General features: G+C 38.4%; 3 protein-coding genes across 3 annotated transcripts; 1 reads left to right on the top strand and 2 right to left on the bottom strand.

Moving 5' to 3' along the window:
* Window positions 1-2,239: 2,239 nt before the first annotated feature.
* On the top strand, window positions 2,240-4,485 carry LOC143482622 (uncharacterized). The gene is made up of 4 exons (XM_076981024.1): window positions 2,240-2,622; window positions 2,707-2,810; window positions 3,174-3,231; window positions 3,342-4,485. Exons 1-4 carry the CDS (start codon window positions 2,373-2,375, stop codon window positions 4,070-4,072), a joined length of 1,143 nt encoding a protein of 380 aa, XP_076837139.1. The 5' UTR covers window positions 2,240-2,372; the 3' UTR covers window positions 4,073-4,485.
* Window positions 4,486-4,626: 141 nt separating this feature from the next.
* On the bottom strand, window positions 4,627-12,734 carry tmem71 (transmembrane protein 71). The gene is made up of 10 exons (XM_076981025.1): window positions 11,672-12,734; window positions 10,268-10,318; window positions 10,135-10,180; window positions 9,562-9,771; window positions 8,267-8,457; window positions 7,998-8,174; window positions 7,808-7,877; window positions 7,639-7,697; window positions 7,413-7,462; window positions 4,627-7,242 (listed from the first exon to the last, which is right to left on the bottom strand). The coding sequence occupies exons 2-10, from the start codon at window positions 10,296-10,298 to the stop codon at window positions 7,219-7,221; spliced, it is 858 nt and encodes a 285-aa protein (XP_076837140.1). The 5' UTR covers window positions 10,299-10,318; window positions 11,672-12,734; the 3' UTR covers window positions 4,627-7,218.
* A 709-nt stretch (window positions 12,735-13,443) lies between these two features.
* ift57 (intraflagellar transport 57 homolog (Chlamydomonas)) lies at window positions 13,444-18,059 on the bottom strand. The gene is made up of 11 exons (XM_076981023.1): window positions 17,699-18,059; window positions 16,436-16,610; window positions 16,096-16,214; window positions 15,924-16,014; window positions 15,785-15,850; window positions 15,453-15,572; window positions 15,131-15,202; window positions 14,824-14,955; window positions 13,980-14,042; window positions 13,804-13,870; window positions 13,444-13,709 (listed from the first exon to the last, which is right to left on the bottom strand). Exons 1-11 carry the CDS (start codon window positions 17,851-17,853, stop codon window positions 13,528-13,530), a joined length of 1,242 nt encoding a protein of 413 aa, XP_076837138.1. The 5' UTR covers window positions 17,854-18,059; the 3' UTR covers window positions 13,444-13,527.

Raw genomic sequence — 18,059 nt, 5'->3', positions numbered from 1 at the left:
TTTCCGGGTCCACCTACTGCCACCTATATTAAAATAAAAGTCTTCGAGTATAATTAATTGAAAATGTTAATATATACAGTATATATTTTATAATTGTGCACTGCACACTGGGAAAATTACTCTGTGTCTCAACAAGACCCTACTGAAAATCCTAAAATATCTTATTTGATTTGTCTTTTATTTCTGCACTCTCTACACTAGCACGTGTCTTCAGATTACTACGAAATCATATAGTAATAATTTCAGTGATTTCACCTTTTGATGTAGTCTCGCATTCGTCTGGTAGTGAAAATATATTTGAAATAAAATATATTATTGCAATTATTGTATAAAATAGAAAAAATATATATTGTAAAATATATTATTGCAAAATATATTGCAATTGCACCAAAAGGTGAACTGCAAATTCAGTAGTTATAATGGGCTGGTCCATGTGGGTTATCTTTGGCAACAACATGATTGGGAGGTAGTTAAGATGTAAAATGAATATACAGTATGGCATATAGTTGTTAATAAGGCCTTAATAATATATTAAATACGTACCAAACAACGACAAAACCACCATAAATAAAATCATAAGTAAGTAAATCATACTTTCCGATAATGAATAAACTGTATATTACATATTACATTATGTAATAAGTTATGTTATGTACAAGTTGGAGATATTAATGGGAACAACAATTGGCACTCTTTAAAGTAAACTGTGTCTAGTTGTTATATATATAGTTCAAATATATAAATATTATTTGAAAGACACAGTACTGTGCAAAGTTTTAGGCAGGTACAGGGTGCAATGCTGCAAAGTAAGAATTAACAAAATAATGTTTATAGTTTATTTTGATTTTTAAAATTCAATGTGAATGAATAAAATTTAAATATAAATAAAATCAATATTTGTTGTGACCTGCTTTAAAATATCTAGGTACACTAGCCAACAGGTTATGAAGGAATTTGTCAGGAATTTGTTTCAGACATCTTGGGGAACTAACCGCAGATCGTCTGTGGACTTTCTCAGATCCTTCTGTCTCTTCATCTCAGACAGACTTGATGAATCTGAGATCAGGGCTCAGTGGGTCAATATCATCACTGACAGGATGTCTTGTTCTTCTTCTAATGTCATTGGCTGTATGTTTGGGGTCACTGTCATGCATCCCCCTGATGGCACTGAATGATGGATAAATAACTGCCCATATTTATCAGCACTGGCAACACCATTAAACAATCATACCAACTATGTTATAATGATCATCACAGTCATTAACTGAAACAGAAACATCTGTGTAGGAGGCTGGACCTGGCTGAGAAACAGCTGCACTTTGCTACAAAGATGAGGTTATGGAAGTTTAGTGCCATGGGTCATACACTATGGCAAGACTGGGCACAGCAACAAAAAAGGTAGTTCACCTGCGTCAGTAAAGCCTGTCAGGCAGACTGGGGTTAAATGACATGCTGCACAGTCTCTATTGAAGAAGAACAACAAAATGGACCTTCACAGCCTCTTAGTGTTCACTACTGTGTGTGTGTGTGGTGTGTGTGTGTGTGTGTGTGTGTGTGTGTGTGTGTGTGTGTGTGTGTGTGTGTGGTGTGTGTGTGTGTGTGTGTGTTGTCACTGCATGGATGGGTTAATCAGAAGCTGTATTAAAGGCAAATGGTGGTGACACCAAATTCTGATCTAGTTTAAATTTCTTTGCTTTGCATTTTGCTAACTGACAAATATAAGCTATTAACGTTTCTATTCTGAAAGCATTCTTAGTTTGCAATATTTTTGAACAACTGCCTAAAATATTTGCAGAGTCCAGTAAAATCTAAAGTCTAAAATAAAATTGAGGCATTGACTTTGTAATAATTTGGGTCTACCCCATTTGAAATCAATAACAAACAATTACAGTAACAGTTATGTTAATGCCTACAAAATTATATGTATATATTTACTTTTTGCTGTTCATATGACATTTCAAATTTCCCTAGCCACAATAAAGTAGTAAATGTAGTTCCAACTGAATTTTGTAGGCATCAAAATGTATTAAACATCATATTCTTCAGATGATCTTTAACCTCCATTGCCATTTTCATTGCATCACAAACTGAAGTTGTGGGCCATGCAGTTCATACTAACGACGATGCATATAACTCTTATTTATTGTCTTTGTAATTATTTAACATCCTCTCAAGTTCTTTTAACAAAGTTTCGTCCCCAAACATTTATTTTGAAATATTTTGCTGCCCGTGACCGGAAGTCCACCTCACCATAGAGTGCAGCTTCACATTGTTCTAGAAAAAAGGTTAGGTATTCATGTCTCGCGTGTGAAACGAAATTAAAAATTACCTAGACAGAATAACTAGACATTTGTGTGATCTCAGACCGCGCCATGTCCGAGTCCTCACGCTTCCACTCGCAGTTGGCGTCCATCATGGAGGTGCTGGCCAACGCGGCCGTGGCGGAGATATGCGAGCTCGTGGAGGATGGCTACGCGGTCCTGCGTCTGGAGATCTCGCGCCGGGAGAAAGAGAACGAGGGTTTACGAAGAAAACTGCACGCGCTCGAGTTACGAGTGGCGCGTGAAAACGCACAACGTTCCGCCGGCGGCTACGTTTGTCTCGAGCGAGCCAAAACGCGTGGTGAGTTTACGCTTAACAGTAGGAGACGTAATTAAACGTTGCCAATCGTGTTAATCTATCGGGATTATTGATTACTATGGTCAGGTGAACCCCGAAGTCGAGTGGAGATGGAGCCAAGCTGCGATTCAGCAGGAGCAGTGCGCGTTCATGCGGAAATTCCGTCCTCCCCGACTGCCGCACCTGCACAGGTGTGACCTCTGCGCGTACCCCTAAACAGTACATCGCAGGCATCAGATTTTTCTTTTATGAACACGTGCCTTTCTTTTACAGACCTTTACCTTCCCCATATCACTAGATTTCAACCATCACGTTGCTCATTTTAACTGAATTACAAGCTAAAAAAAATTAGATTGTCAGATCTAGTTAGAGGATTTTCCCTTTTCTCCTGGCTTTGTCATCCAGTTAAAAAGGCCATGTTTTTCTTATTATTATTATTTTCCTCAACTGGTTTTAACCATATTGAATAAAGTTCTAATTTAGTGCTAAGGTTAGGTGCATGTAGCCACCTCGGTAATGTGATTATTTACTAGTGAAAGTTTCTGTCTTCACAGCCAAAAGAGGAGTGTGATGTCATTCTGATTGGGGAGAGCAGTAACTTCCAGACACAGGGTAAAAAAAAGCACAAACATATACACACAATAATTCCAAGATGTTACTTGTTGAAAATATGGCACATTTCACATTTCAATTACTGATGTGATAATTTGTATGTTTTACAGAGGACGAGCAGTCTACCTCTGATGAACAGATTAACCAGGCAATAGGAAGTGAGGAGGAAGATGAGTCAAACCTATTTGGACAGAGAGTAGAGGCAGTGGACCACTCCCACTCTAGCACACACTCTCTCTCAGACTCTGTCACACACAACACACACACGATTGATAATCACACTCACAATGTGACACCTACATGCTCCTATTCCATGGCCTCTGACCCTTTATCAGCACACAGCAATGCAGGAGATACACACCCACCAGACATGCAATTTTCTTTGCTTGGAGCAGAACACACACCTCACACACAGGGACCACAGACGTCTCATCCTATCCACGGCTCACTTCCTGTTGCTGCGGAGACAGGGTCAGGCTCTGGGCTCGGAAGTCTGTTTGTGTGTCCGTTCTGTGGGAAGTCGCTTGCTTCTCTGAAGACCCTAAAGACCCACATGCGCGTCCACACGGGTGAGAAGCCGTTTGGCTGTGCTCAGTGTGGGAAGCGTTTCTCAGATTCCAGCAACCTGAAGAGGCATCAGAGCGTGCACACGGGCGAGAGGCGTTACCGTTGCTCACACTGCGGAAAGGGCTTTGCCCAATCGGGATCCCTCAAGGTCCACCTCACCATCCACACAGGTCAGCGCGGGTTCCGCTGCATAAAGTGTGGGAAAACCTTCATCTCAAACGCGCAGCTTAGAAACCACCAAAGTCGTCATCATCCTCCTCCCACGGCGACCTGAGGTATGCATGTGTATATATGCGCGCGCGCACACACTCATACACACTCACATGCATGCTGAGTGTTGGGTGAATGGGACAGGAGTCGTACCATATGGGTAAACTTTGTGAAATGTTTGTATACTTTTTCTTGTGTACACAATTGAGTAGCCAAGAATGTTCCTGTCTTAAACTTTACATCTTTTTGTCTGTGATAATTGTAAACTTCATTTTGATTACTTTTGTAAAATCTCTTTTAAAGTTTTTAAAGGTTTTCAGTATTCATATTCAAAGTAAATTAGGAAAGAAAAATTAAATACCACAAAACTTTGGACTTATACTGCCCAAAGGCTGTCTATTCAGTTTGATAGTATATATTGTTACTTACTTACAGTGTACTTACAGTGTAGTTACAGTAAAATTTATTTGGAATGTATGCTTTTCATGGCTGACTCATTATTAGCATTGTTCCTAATTACTAGATACGCTAATATATTTTCATGCTCATCATATGAATTCTGATATCATTTAGTTATGATGAATGTGTAAACATACAGAAATAGAGTTGTATTTAAAGTTGATGGTTATCAAATTGGTTTATTGAGAAAATTCTATACTGCATTTCAATACACATTATAAAAATACATAATACCTGGTAAAAAACTTGCAATGTTGCAAGATTTCCATGTACAAGTGCACAATACAAAATATGTAAGGTTTTCTTTAACATTACATATTTATACACAGCTCTTACTGAAATATTACTTCTACCATCACTGTGCAATATAAATGTGCAAACTGCAGTTGAGGCTAAATTAAAATTAAGTGTATTGCACATTAAATTTAACCAAATTCAGAATTGCACTGGGAATATTCATGCATGTGTAGTCATGCAGTACCACGGCAGATCCCAGAAGACTGGCTAGGAAGAATTTGTTTATGGACTAATTGTCAGAGCATCTTTCCCAATATACTGTTTACAGCAATAATTCAATCAAACAAATTTGGAAAAAGGCTATGATCATTTTGTACTTCATTTAAATTTGTAATTAAAATGTAAATTATTTGACATTTTTTGTAAACAGTGTGGTTTAAAAAAAATTTAATTGCCTTTTTAAGGCCCAATATCTCAGTACATAGATGTGTTTCTACATCCGTTATTCATGAAAAATATTTAGATTATTACAAGGTATATGAATGAATTCTAGTTCACAGTGGTTAAGGCCGCCAGGTAGACAGACAGAAACACTGTGATGCAGGTGCAAGGCTCACGGACAGCTGCAAATCAGCAAATCATGAAACCTGAAGCTGCCTTTTGGGTGCCTGCCATGTCACTCCATTCTGGATCACCCAACGTGTACATGTCCTCAATGTCACAAAACAGCGTGTCTACCTGTCCATCATGTCTCTAACGTGGCAGTCACCTTGGTTTGACATTTTTAAAAAGTATTGTTTATATATTGTAAAACACTTTTCTTTCTGCATATGTATTACATCGAAGTCCTGGACTAAATTGCTGTGCCAACCTGACCACTGGAAATTCTTACTGCTACTTCTATAATAAAACATTTGCTGTCACAAAACATGCAGTTGGTAACACAGTAGATTTTAAATACAATCTAAATGCACTTTAATAATTCACGTCCTGCAGACTATGATAATTCATTATTACACCAACTTATTTATCACATTAGTGCTGTGACTTTGAGTTTGTGGCCTAGGTATTTAGGTATTAATTTAAAAAGGTAAATATTCTGATAAATTACTTTTTTCCTGCTAGATTTACACCAGTGTTCTCGTGTCTTTAAATCCCTAAATTGTAAGTTATTTTATTATTTTATGGACACTCCAAACATCCAACAAACCTGTTCTTCATAAATGTCAATGGCAAGCACATATCTAAGTATTTGTTCAAAATTTCATTGACATTTGACACTAACACTGATTCAACACTTCAGCAAAACTCAAAGCACCGCACCATTAGGGACGTGCTTCCTACAGCATTCAGCTGTGTCCTCGAGAATTGAAAGGCACTTAAGAGCAATAAGCAATAAGCACCATCTCTCCATAATAAAACTGGCACAGATACAAGGCCCAATACCACTCTCCATATTAAAAGGAGACGGTTTATCATTTTACACTATCACAACTTAAAGCACAAGAGGCTAAATGCCAATAACAAAGAGTACGAGCTCACTGTGGTCCATGTGGTCCTATGAAATTGAACTGCTATGACATTTTATGTTGCTATTTCTGTTTTAATCCAAATAAACAGTTATGTGACCATTTATTTCTAGAAATGTATGAATTTATGAAATTGTTACTGCTAAAATCACGAAAGTCCAATCATGATTCAATAATGTGCGTAAAGTGTGTGCTGATCTCACCAGACCACAAGATTTGGATCAATAGTTCAATTATTCTGCTGAGCTCATTACAACTGTGATGCTTTCACCACCAGAATGCTTTCACTAAGCTCTGACGTCACATTACGCCATGATTGTTGAGGTTGGCAACATTACCACGGCTTCAAAGTAGCAACGGCCTGTTTTTCTATTTCTATTGCTATGCCTCTGTGTACACAGAGAAGGTCGCAATCAGTTTGGTTTAAACTCTTGAATACCTGAATAAAACTGTGCCAATAATGAAACAGAGAGCATCAGATTATATACACATTAACAGTAAAATAAGTAATAGTAATATTAATAACAACAATATACAAACAGTACGAAACATGATACAAACACTAATACTAGAGAGAGCTTTCACTATGACTGGTGCACACACAACCTTATAATTCCTCAGAGTGAAGTTGTCGCTTTAAATTATATAAGCATATAAGTTATGTTTATAAAATCTTTTCTGATTGCCTAATAGTAATGTGCTCACTGCTGAGCCGAGAGCTTCCCTTCACTGGGAACGCCTTAGTAATTAGAAAGTGGGAACCATCAGTGAAAACACCCTGAAATATTTGGACACTAGGAAGACAAATGAAGAGGATGGTGGGTAAAAGGAAGATGTACTTTGACTCCCGAAGAGAGTCTCACTGTAACATTCATCTACTCCTGAATAATATTCATACAAACTTAGATTAGTCTCACAGAAGCTTGTGTGATTTTAATGCACATGAATTTCCCTTTGTGAGATTTTAACCAAGCGTGTTTCCTCATCATTCATTTCTGGAGGTGATATCCTAAGCAAAAGAGAAAAGTTTCAATATAGTCCTGGAGGAGGAGTTTTACTACGAAACAGACCTTGTTTGTACAGTGGTGCTTGAAAGTCTGTAAACCCCTTTGAAATGTCTATATTACTGCATAAATATGACCTTAAACATATTCTTAAACAGATTCTTGCACAACTCACCTCAGTCTTGGTTTGATTCCATCGCAGTCCTGTTCCAAATTTACATTTACCTAAGAGAGAGCACAGACAACTTTCACAAAGTCTAATGCTGTTGTGCTGGTGTGTGTGAGATATTTTCATGACCGTTTTTCTGGGATTAAGCTTAGTTTTGGGGTAACAGCTCATACATGTAACATAAATGTGCCCAAGTGATGATGAATGTGCGTTTATGTGTACATGTACTCACGTATCAGCAAGATGAGATAAAGGACCGCCACTACCACAGCAATGCCTCCAGCCACCCATCTGTCAGGATTTGACATAATCACCCAGAAACGGGTTAAGCAAACACTGTCAGAAAATTGTATATAGAAATCAGAAATAGTTATAGCGTTCAGTCATTTTCTGTATCATACCTGGAGAACACAGTGGCACAGAGACAGAATGTTATGATGAAGAGAAGAATGGCTTTTGAAATAATTCCATCTAATAGAAAGGGTAAATGATCAGTACTACAGTAAATCTTTGTGGAAATAACAATCAATAAGCTCTACTGTTGAGCAGAAAAAAAACTGCTCTGCCAATGAGCAGTAAAATTTCTTTCACCTGAGGGTTGATTGGCAGGTGGGTAATAAGCATTGTAGAGAGACTCTGTAGGGGGTGGGACATCCAGCAGACCAGTCACTGATGGGCTGGGCTGATCATGGGCGGGGCAAACTTTAGAGTGATACTCCTCTTCCAAGACTGTTTGTTTGTCTGGAGGAGGAAGAGTTTCTGTAGGATCTGTAAAACACATATAGAGATATTGTCCTCTGCTCTCTAAAAAACAGAACTTTGTTTGCAACTTTTATTTTTTAAAAAATTAAGCCCCTCACCATATGTAAAACAGATGGGCGGATCATTTTCAGCGCTATCGGTAGCACCTAACCATGATGATACTTCATCAGAGGTAGTGGAGTTTGATCTACTGAAGACACTCCCCCCCAGCCATGACTGACATGACTGGCTGACATTACTCAGAAGGCTGGCCAATGAAGTTCTGACTTTCCGCCTTCGACGAAAAATTCTGTAAGCACACACACAGTCATAGCAACTGGTTAAGTTTTATTTATTGTCTGACGCTATAAATGTAATTTCTTACAGAACATCTTACTATTTAAGTACAATTCTACTAGAAGAGGATCAGTATATTTTTCAAACTTATTTTCCACTGTAGTCAAGTCTTTAGTCTGAAGGTATTCTTAAAACTGACCTATTATCACGAGGATATTTGACAGAGCCAACAAAGTATTTCTGTAAGTCGTTCTGGACAAGTGTGTCTGACAAATTGTGTAAAGTATTTTTCTTTATTGAAAACACATATACAGGTGTATGTATATATATATTATATATGTCCTGACTTCTTACTGAGCTCTTAGCCACTTAGCAACCAGAGTCATGAGCTAATCTACACACACAGACAGTCTCTCACAGCAGGAATTCATGAGATAACATAACATACGTGTCTAGAATAAACCAGTCAAGGAGCACACACAATCTTCTCTTATCCTGTTCTCCGAAAATAGTCTGCACTCTTGCTACTTACATGACCAAACATGTCTACATAGGATTCTAGTCATGCAGGATGGATGGCAATTTTTAAGCTATATAGAATTGTTTTTAATAATATGATTCGCTTTAGAAGTAAACAAGCTCAGGGAACGTCTTTACACTGACCTGATGCATTTTAATTCTAATTTAAAAAATTGAAAGAATATTTCTGCTGCAGCAGGACATGTGGCTCACCTATCACCAGTGTCAGGGATTTGATTCCCAAAAGAGCAAATGTACTGTTATAGTAACACAGGTGAATAGCTCTAGGCAAGAGTGCTTGCCAAATATTGTAAATGTACCATAAGGTAAACAAGAAACTTTATAGTACATTCAGATAGTTGCAGTTGCACATTGTTCAAGTGGGTTGACCCAAAACTAACATCTGTCTCCAACAGACTTATTGCACCTTAAGATAAATGCTATAAAGTCTTTAGGTGTCAAAAATAGCAATGGAGCCACTCTAGGCCATTAACTTTCAGCTTCTCTTAAAGAAAGGTGTCTTAACGTTTGTGTCTGTCTGTCACCTCCATCTCTCACAAGCAAACACACAAACACAATTTCTGTCTCTTTCACTGACCTTACAAGGTTTTCTTTGTAGGAGATGTTGGTCTGTGTCGGAGTGAGGGTCAGGTTACCTTCATCATCAGTCACAATACTGTCTTCCGTTAGTACATAGTAACCATTGGCAAGGAGTCTTGGACTCCGCCGGCAAGCACATACTGAACCTGTTACTGGATTTGTGGAGAAACACTCGTAGGAGCAATCGGACAGGAAGGATGCATCAAAACTGAGGGGCAGAAATCAGATTAAACTGTCACCAATCCACACAAGCAGCTACATGCTCAGTGAAATATCTAATAAAACATGCAGTCCACAATTTGTTTTAAAAACATCACTATAGTCATGAATTCGTAATTAGCAAACCTATGTATTATGAAAAGTACTGCGCTAAAGTAAAGCATGCTTTAAAAAACAGAAGTGTTAATAGTTTTGTCTATAGTTTTTTGTCAATTAACAAAATGCAAAGTGAAATAACAACAGAGAAATCTAAAACAAATCAATACTTGATCTCTGTAAATGATCCCAGGTGAGTGTACAGTGTAATGTAGTATAACAGTAGAGATATTAAAAATTACAGTGATCAGCTGACCTGTTGCAAGCTTGGTCTTCCTGTTTTATGGTCTTTACTGGTGAACCTAAAATAAATATCAACATGTAGCAAAGTGAGTAAAATGTGCATGTGAGAGAGATAGAGAGGAATAGACAGATGATGTTATACTAACTTGTAATGGCTCCTTGGAAGAATAAAGCCATTGCTCTCAATTCTGCACAACCTATAAAACAGAAGCACACGTACATGTAGACACAGCATATAATCTAACAGGCAAGGATACGCACAGACGCACATAGACATCTGAGTAATACTTCTCTGAGAAACTCAGAGTTCAACAATTTTTAAATATAAAATAATTAAAATGTAGACTTGTGTGTATGAATCTTCAATAGGCTATATAAAATATTACACTTGGATGTGTAAAAAAATATGTGTAATGTCTGGTGTAAACTGTCTCTCACAAAACAAAGAATGCAACCGGAGAGGAAACAGAATGCGAGAGGAACAAGCCCATGGAGGTTGGAGTGGGGTGGGGTGGGGGCAGGAAGCAGGAAGGACAAGAGGAAGTAGGGCCAGCATGGGGATGACAAAACTGGGGGTGATGCTGGCAAAATGGGAGGAGTCAGTAGAATATACTGTACTTCCTGTTAACTGCAGACTGGAGAAGAGGAGAGAATTCTAGTGTGTGTGTGTGTGTGTGTTTAAAACAAAAAATCAGAACTCAAGAGTGAATGTGAATTGTAAGCACCCTGCCCAAAACATATGGATGGATAATTCACAGTACACGAACAAAGAAAAAGAATATGAAAGAAGCGTATCTGTAATAGTATTTCTCTGTCCCTACAGTAATCACATGGCAGGGAATGTTATTTTTATTTGAACAGGAAACACGCACAGGTCAATTTCCAACGCATTTCATGCATTTTGATTTATTATGGGTTTGTCTGTTTAGAATGTAGTTAATAAAGCTATTGCTTGGCTTTTTGACGGTCGGTCAAAGAAACTCAGTGAATGCACTATCGCTTTCTACACAAAGCACCTCATTCTTCATTTTTCTGAATAACCTTTGCATCGATTTAACTGAATTATTTGTTAGTATTCAGAATACGCAAAAAAATAGTTACTAAAATAAAGACCATGACGAATCTCGTTATTACAATAATTCACTGCAAAGTGGTAATCCACACAGTGTGTAAAACTGATAAGAAAACAAACTGATCGACACAGTCGAATAGCGACTGTCGAGACTACAGATGATAACAGTTAACGACCCTAAATGCATTTGAGCATTTTCAGGATAGCTTGGGAAATGGTGACGTAAGATGCAAAACATTCAAAACAAAATAGCACAGAAAATGCAATTACTGAATTTGACATGATTGATTTTTTAAAATCAGTTTTCTCTCAGACAGTAATTAATTGTCGAGACAGAGAGTGATATAACCACATGAACGATATTTATAAGCTACAACACAACATACTGTACGACGAGAGCAAACAATGAAAAGTAAAACGTAACGATATAAGTCAGAATATCTTTTACAAAGTAACAAAGCAATCCAGTCCAACTTACCGCAGTCTTTTCCAAGCGGAGTTAAGGGCACTAAACCCAATTCAAGAACAACGAGCAAACCGAAAACAAGCCTCCCAGTTACGCCCACAGCTCCGCTCCAGAACACCGGACGCTGTGGTGAACAGAAATCACAAAACTGACACTTCCCTACATATGACGTTTAGTTCATAATTCGTCATTTACTTCTCACATACTGTTATACACGCAAGCTGTCATACTTCTGTCACACGTAGTTTTGGAAAATGCATACAAATTATACGCATTAAAATAATATTTATTTGTATTTTACCGCTATTCCCCATTGAGTTTCACAGTCTCTTTTACAAGGGTGTCCTGGCCAATTCAGGCAGCATTACAATTAAGACTATAACAGAATTCATTAAGATAATAAACACAATAATCATATTATTACCCAACATATCCATTTGATATTAGATTTTGTGATGAAGAAAAAGCAAAGGCAACAGTAAAATATCATAAATCTCCAGTATCTGTATTTTATAAAGGAAAATAGCCACTCTGTCTTACATTGAATTCAAATTTCAGTGGATATTCAGGTGAACCTAATTGAAAATATTCAAAAGCAACCAACTATATAATGAAGACATACCTGCATGTGTATGTTAAAAACTATACTAATTTACCTTTTCATTCATGTCTATATTTCAGCTTCATTATCATTTTGAAAATGATCCTAAACCCCACGTCTAATCCTCATGTTAAGTCTGCTCCTGATACGGTACTGTGGAGCTAAACTAGTACCAGCAGGTGGAGCAAAGCTCAAAATGAAACACAATGCTGGTTGCTTTAGGGAGCTAGCTGTATTAGGGGTTGTTTACATTTACACTTACATTTATAGCATTTAGCAGACGCTCTTATCCAGAGCGACTTACAAAAGGCCATAATTCATAATTCACAAAAGGCCATGTTTAGGCCATAATCATACTTTACTATACTATACTATACTGACATGTATGCTACCATTCCTCCTATCACCCCTTCAGACTCACACATTTTTTACGGCTTAGAGTTGTAATTTTCCTTTAGTCATTTGATTGTAATTACACATATCCCACATTTATTTAATGTTATTCTCTTCTATAAATGTATAATATTGTAAGACAGAGACATTAATGTATGCACAAGACTTTGATAGTTTATGAAAGATTAGGCACACATGGGAGTGAGAATTTGTCTGTGTGTGCATGAGAGTTCCACAATGCCTTGACGTTTTTTTTTTAATTGCCGTTTCTGATTTGTTTGTAATGGAAAAATGTCTACACACTAATCACAATCTGAACTACCATCAGATTGTCCTGTAGCTATTGACAGTGTATACTGATCTAATGAATGTTTTTATATTTAGATTCAACTCTGGATTCTGCAAGATTAGTGAGGGTAAAACATTTCTAAACTGTACTCAACATTAGGGCCATTTGGGCCATCAAAATAGTGTTAAATCCCAAAATCAATGGGTGGACTTGGACACTCTGTGTGATGTATGTTATATGCTCCATAGTGTAAGAATAAATTAATTAAAAATTAAACAAAGATTTATGCGTCCTGAGGCAGTCAATAGATGGAAATATATTTTTTAAGGTGTCATGTGTTGTTCTGGTCAGTGATAAAGTCATGTTAACTAAACATATTGTTAAATTAATGGAAATTATTTGTGTACCTTTTAAGATCTATTTATACTGTAGCAATTTTGCAACAGTGCAGAAATGTAGTCACAACCTTAGACCTTCACATAAGACATCAACAGCCTCATACATTTTAGAAACCATAAAATATATATTTATAAAGTTAAACATAACATTTCAAGTAAACGTGTATTAAATGTAGCAGATATGTGGTCATGAGTAGGTGTGTGTGCTGGTTTCTGTTATGTGTGTGGCGTGCATGTCTCTGGTCATGTTGCTCTTCTCCTTCAGTTTGGCCTGCAGGAGCGTGTGCTCCACCACCCCCATCCGAACATCCATCTCCTGGATCTCCTGCTTAAGCTTGGTCAGGCTCTGGCGGATCTTCACAACTGGAGCTACACAGCAAACACACACACAAACCAGGTGCGGTGTTAGCAGGTGTTAGCAGAAAGGCCAACAATCAGTGTGTGAGTGTTTGTGTGGGTTCACCTCCATCAGACATGCTGCTTCCTTTCTCTTCCATTTCCTGTTTGACCTTTTCTAGCTCCTCACTTATCTACACACAATGTTACAGAAGAGCTATAAAAAAAACTGCGTAGAACATTATAGGGTTCTTACTGTTACCAGGTTAAGTAATGAAATAATATTTTTAATAGTAGTGTTACCTCTGCCAGAGTTCTGGTCCTCTCCGTCACACCTCCACTGCCCTGCTGATACAACTCCTTAGCCTGACACACACAAACACACACACCGTTAACTCCACACATACACACAGACTGACAGATGGGATGGATTGTACAGATATGAAAATGAAAACTTTGATCTTCAACTTTGATATTGAGATTTGACTGGCTGATTTACCTCGGTTGACCTAGGTGAGTTTTGACTGGCTGTGAGGATTACCTCACTGAGTTTTGACTGGCTGTGTGGATTACCTCGCTGAGTTTTGACTGGCTGTGTGGATTACCTCACTGAGTTTTTGACTGGCTGTGTGGATTACCTCGCTGAGTTTTGACTGGCTGTGTGGATTACCTCACTGAGTTTTGACTTGCTGTGAGGATTACCTTGCTGAGTTTGACTGGTTATGAGGATTACCTTGCTGAGTTTTGACTGGTTATGAGGATTACCTCACTGAGTTTTGACTGGTTATGAGGTTATCTTGCTGAGTTTTGACTGGCTGTGAGGATTACCTCACCGAGTTTTGACTGGTTATGAGGTTATCTTGCTGAGTTTTGACTGGCTGTGAGGATTACCTCACCGAGTTTTGACTCGCTGTGTGGATTACCTCGATGAGTTTTGACTGGCTGTGTGGATTACCTCACTGAGTTTTGACTGGCTGTGTGGATTACCTCACTGAGTTTTGACTGGTTATGAGGTTATCTTGCTGAGTTTTGACTGGCTGTGTGGATTACCTCACTGAGTTTTGACTGGCTGTGTGGATTACCTCGCTGAGTTTTGACTGGCCGTGTGGATTACTTCACTGAGTTTTTGACTGGCTGTGTGGATTACCTCGCTGAGTTTTGACTGGACGTTTCGGTATTCTGTAATGAGGAGCTCCAGTTGAGTGTTGATGTACTTCTCTCGACTGCTCACTTTCTCCTGAGTCTTACTGATCTCCTCCACCAGTTTATCCAGATACCCCTACAACAGACACATAAATATATAAAATTATGTGTTAAGACACTGGCGCTTATTTTATTTTTATCTAACTATTAAAAACAAGAAAGGACATGAAATAGGACCATGTTAGTGTTTTTAGTGAAAGAACAGAAAAAAAGGACACACAAAACGCACTTATTATTAGTGACTAACAGACCTTGGCCTCTTTTAGTGAGGTTTTAATGCCATCCTGGTGCTGATGCATTTGGCTCACATGGATCCGCCAATCCTTAAAGTTAACACAGTAACAACTACTCAAAATCAGGTGAAAGGTCATAATTATTTCATTAAGAGCATTAATTATCTGGATTTCATTATTCATTACTATAAGTGAATCAGCATATCATAACCAATGTGCTACAAAATTAAAATAGAAAAAAATATATGTTGCAAATTTGTTGTTGTATGTTGCAAATGTTTAGGATCTTTCACAACTTTATAACTAATCAAATTTGGTGTGTGGTTGTTTAGGCTCCAACCTTAATATCTGAGCGGATGATGACTTTGAGCTGGGGCAGAACTCTCTCCACCTCCAGATTCCACTCAGCAGAATCTGTAGCTGACTCTAGAATCATCTCTGGCCTTGCCCCCCTCACCTCCTACACACACACACACACACACACACACACACACACACACACACACACACACACACACACACACACACACACACACACACACACACACACACACACAAATACTGAGAATTTATCCAATAGCTAAAATAGCTAAATCCAGATTTAGTGATGTTTTATTTGAAAGTCATGCTAAAGTAAACCCAAACACCCCAAAACCTAAACCTACAACTCACAGCTTGATTGGTTCTGGACTTGAGCTCCTCCAGATCAATAACATCCTCTTCCTCATCAGCTTCCTCCTATACAAATACCCAGAGTTTCATGTAGCACAGAAGTGGTGTGTGTGTGTGTGTGTGTGTGTGTGTGCCTCACAATCAGCTCCTCCTCCACTTTGCTAAGCGTGAGCTCAGCATCATCTTCCATCACACACTCCTCCTCCAACTCCTCAGAGGGGTAGAGAGGCCTGAGACACACAAAGAAAGAGTATGAGTGAGTGAGTGTGTGTGTGTGTGTGGGTGTGTGTGTGTACGCGCATGCGCACTACCTCTTCCAGATAAAGGCTCTACTCTTCAGTGCCAGTTCAGCCAGGCGGTCCAGTACATAACACACATGCTCCCCAGAACCAGACTTCAGTTTAGAGGGAGGGAAATCAACCAATCCACCCTGTAGCGACACCCATGCACACGCACATACATACACACCACAAAAACAACAGTACCGTAACCTATAAGTCTTAGGAAACAGTGTCAAATATTAAAACTGATGTGAATGGGACCAAACCTGCATCTTATGTCTAAAAATTGAAGGAGTAAACAGACAGAAATATGTTAAAAGTGTTGAAAACATGGATGGACAGAGTTGTGTGTTCGGGTGTGGTGGCTGACCAGTGCGCGGAGCTGTGAGAGGATGTTAGAGACAGTAGCGTTGGGGTCATCGTCTTCCTGTGGTGTCTCAAATGACCGTCCGCACAGTGTGATGAGCCACGCTGCAATCACACTGAACATATAGAACTGCTCACCGGGGTTGCACACCGTGTACGGACTCGCCACAAAATAATGCCTAGGAAATGGGCAAAGAGAGGGAGGGGCTTATTTTATTCATCTCACCTAGTGGACATACATCTGTCAAAATACAGGGTGTTGCTGCTTTACTGTGGTGCTGACGATATAGGCAATTTATTATATGCAAAGGACACAGAAAAAACAGACCACATGCCCATTCAAAAGTGTTTTAAATTTCTGAATGCCACTTTGACTACTGTAACTTCCTTGCTGAGGTCTCAAATGTGTCTTATTTATTTATCTATCCCCACAATGAATTAGTTTGTAGGTACAACAATGAGTAGATCCAAAATGGAAGCAAATTACAGATCAGGATTTATAGGACGTTTTGTTTGCTTGTTTGAAAATAGTGAGAATTTATTTTGGTCAAAAAATAAGCTCAAACTTTATTTAATAGTGTTATAATTGATTATCATTATATCATCATGTTTAGACTACATGACTACAAAATATAATTGCAGTTTAGTATTGTGTAGTCTGTGTATTTATTTAAAGCCCTAGGAAACGTGCGTTATATGTATATAAAATACAATGTTTCACTGTCTTAGTGTTATTTGTTTATGTATTTTGTAAAGTATTAATTTATTTAGTGTTTTTAAATATATACTTTTACTTTATATATATATATACACATTTTTTTCAACCAGCTGGATTTTAGCTGCTATGGAAATGTAAATTCTGATGTTGGTCACTAGCAGGGAAAGGGTGCACATTGCAATTCTGCATTTTATTTTTTTCCATGTTTGACCTGCTCTTAACAACACAACATTTTGCCATTTTCTGCGTTTTAATCATTTTGCTGTGGGCTACACACTGACGCTGAAAAACACAACAACGCAGTTAGTTAGCTAGCAAAGTAGCATTACATAACAGTAGCGTTACATTTCACTGCCTAAGTTAATTGGTGGTTGAATGGAGGACAGTAACACTAAAACCCTGTAACGTGAGTTACTGTTAAATGTCAAGCTGCAAAGCTCTTCAGCTATGGCTGTTTATAAACAAGCTAACCCTGGCTAGCCAAGTACTGTAGCAGCCAGCTATATAACTAACGTTAACGTCTCTATTTTAACGTTTTAAGACATTTACCGGGACAAAGGTTTCATGTTGTGCTTTACAAGGACTTGTTCCTCGTAGTCCAACAGTTTGAGTTTGTCCAGTAAATCCTCCATGACCACGAACATCTGGTGCTGGGCTCCCGGGCCTCTCTCGTCCTCCTCGGCTCGCTTGCCATCATCCGCCATGGTTTTTACTCTCCACAACTACACGTCATGAACGGCGTGTACTGGTGAACTCGTTTTGTGATCTCGATGCCCCGAAAAGCGATAGGAGAGGTTTAACGTTAACGGTTCGGCTAGCTAGCAGACTTTTATCCAGCTAGCAGCGCCCGGTGTGGAGCAGGAGTCGGTTGTCTTAGCAACTGTTGTCAGGAAACCAGGGCCCGATCAGA

Source organism: Brachyhypopomus gauderio, chromosome 19, assembly GCF_052324685.1.
Source record: "Brachyhypopomus gauderio isolate BG-103 chromosome 19, BGAUD_0.2, whole genome shotgun sequence".
Classification (NCBI taxonomy): Eukaryota; Metazoa; Chordata; class Actinopteri; order Gymnotiformes; family Hypopomidae; genus Brachyhypopomus; species Brachyhypopomus gauderio.
This window is presented reverse-complemented; position numbering and strand designations above follow the sequence as displayed.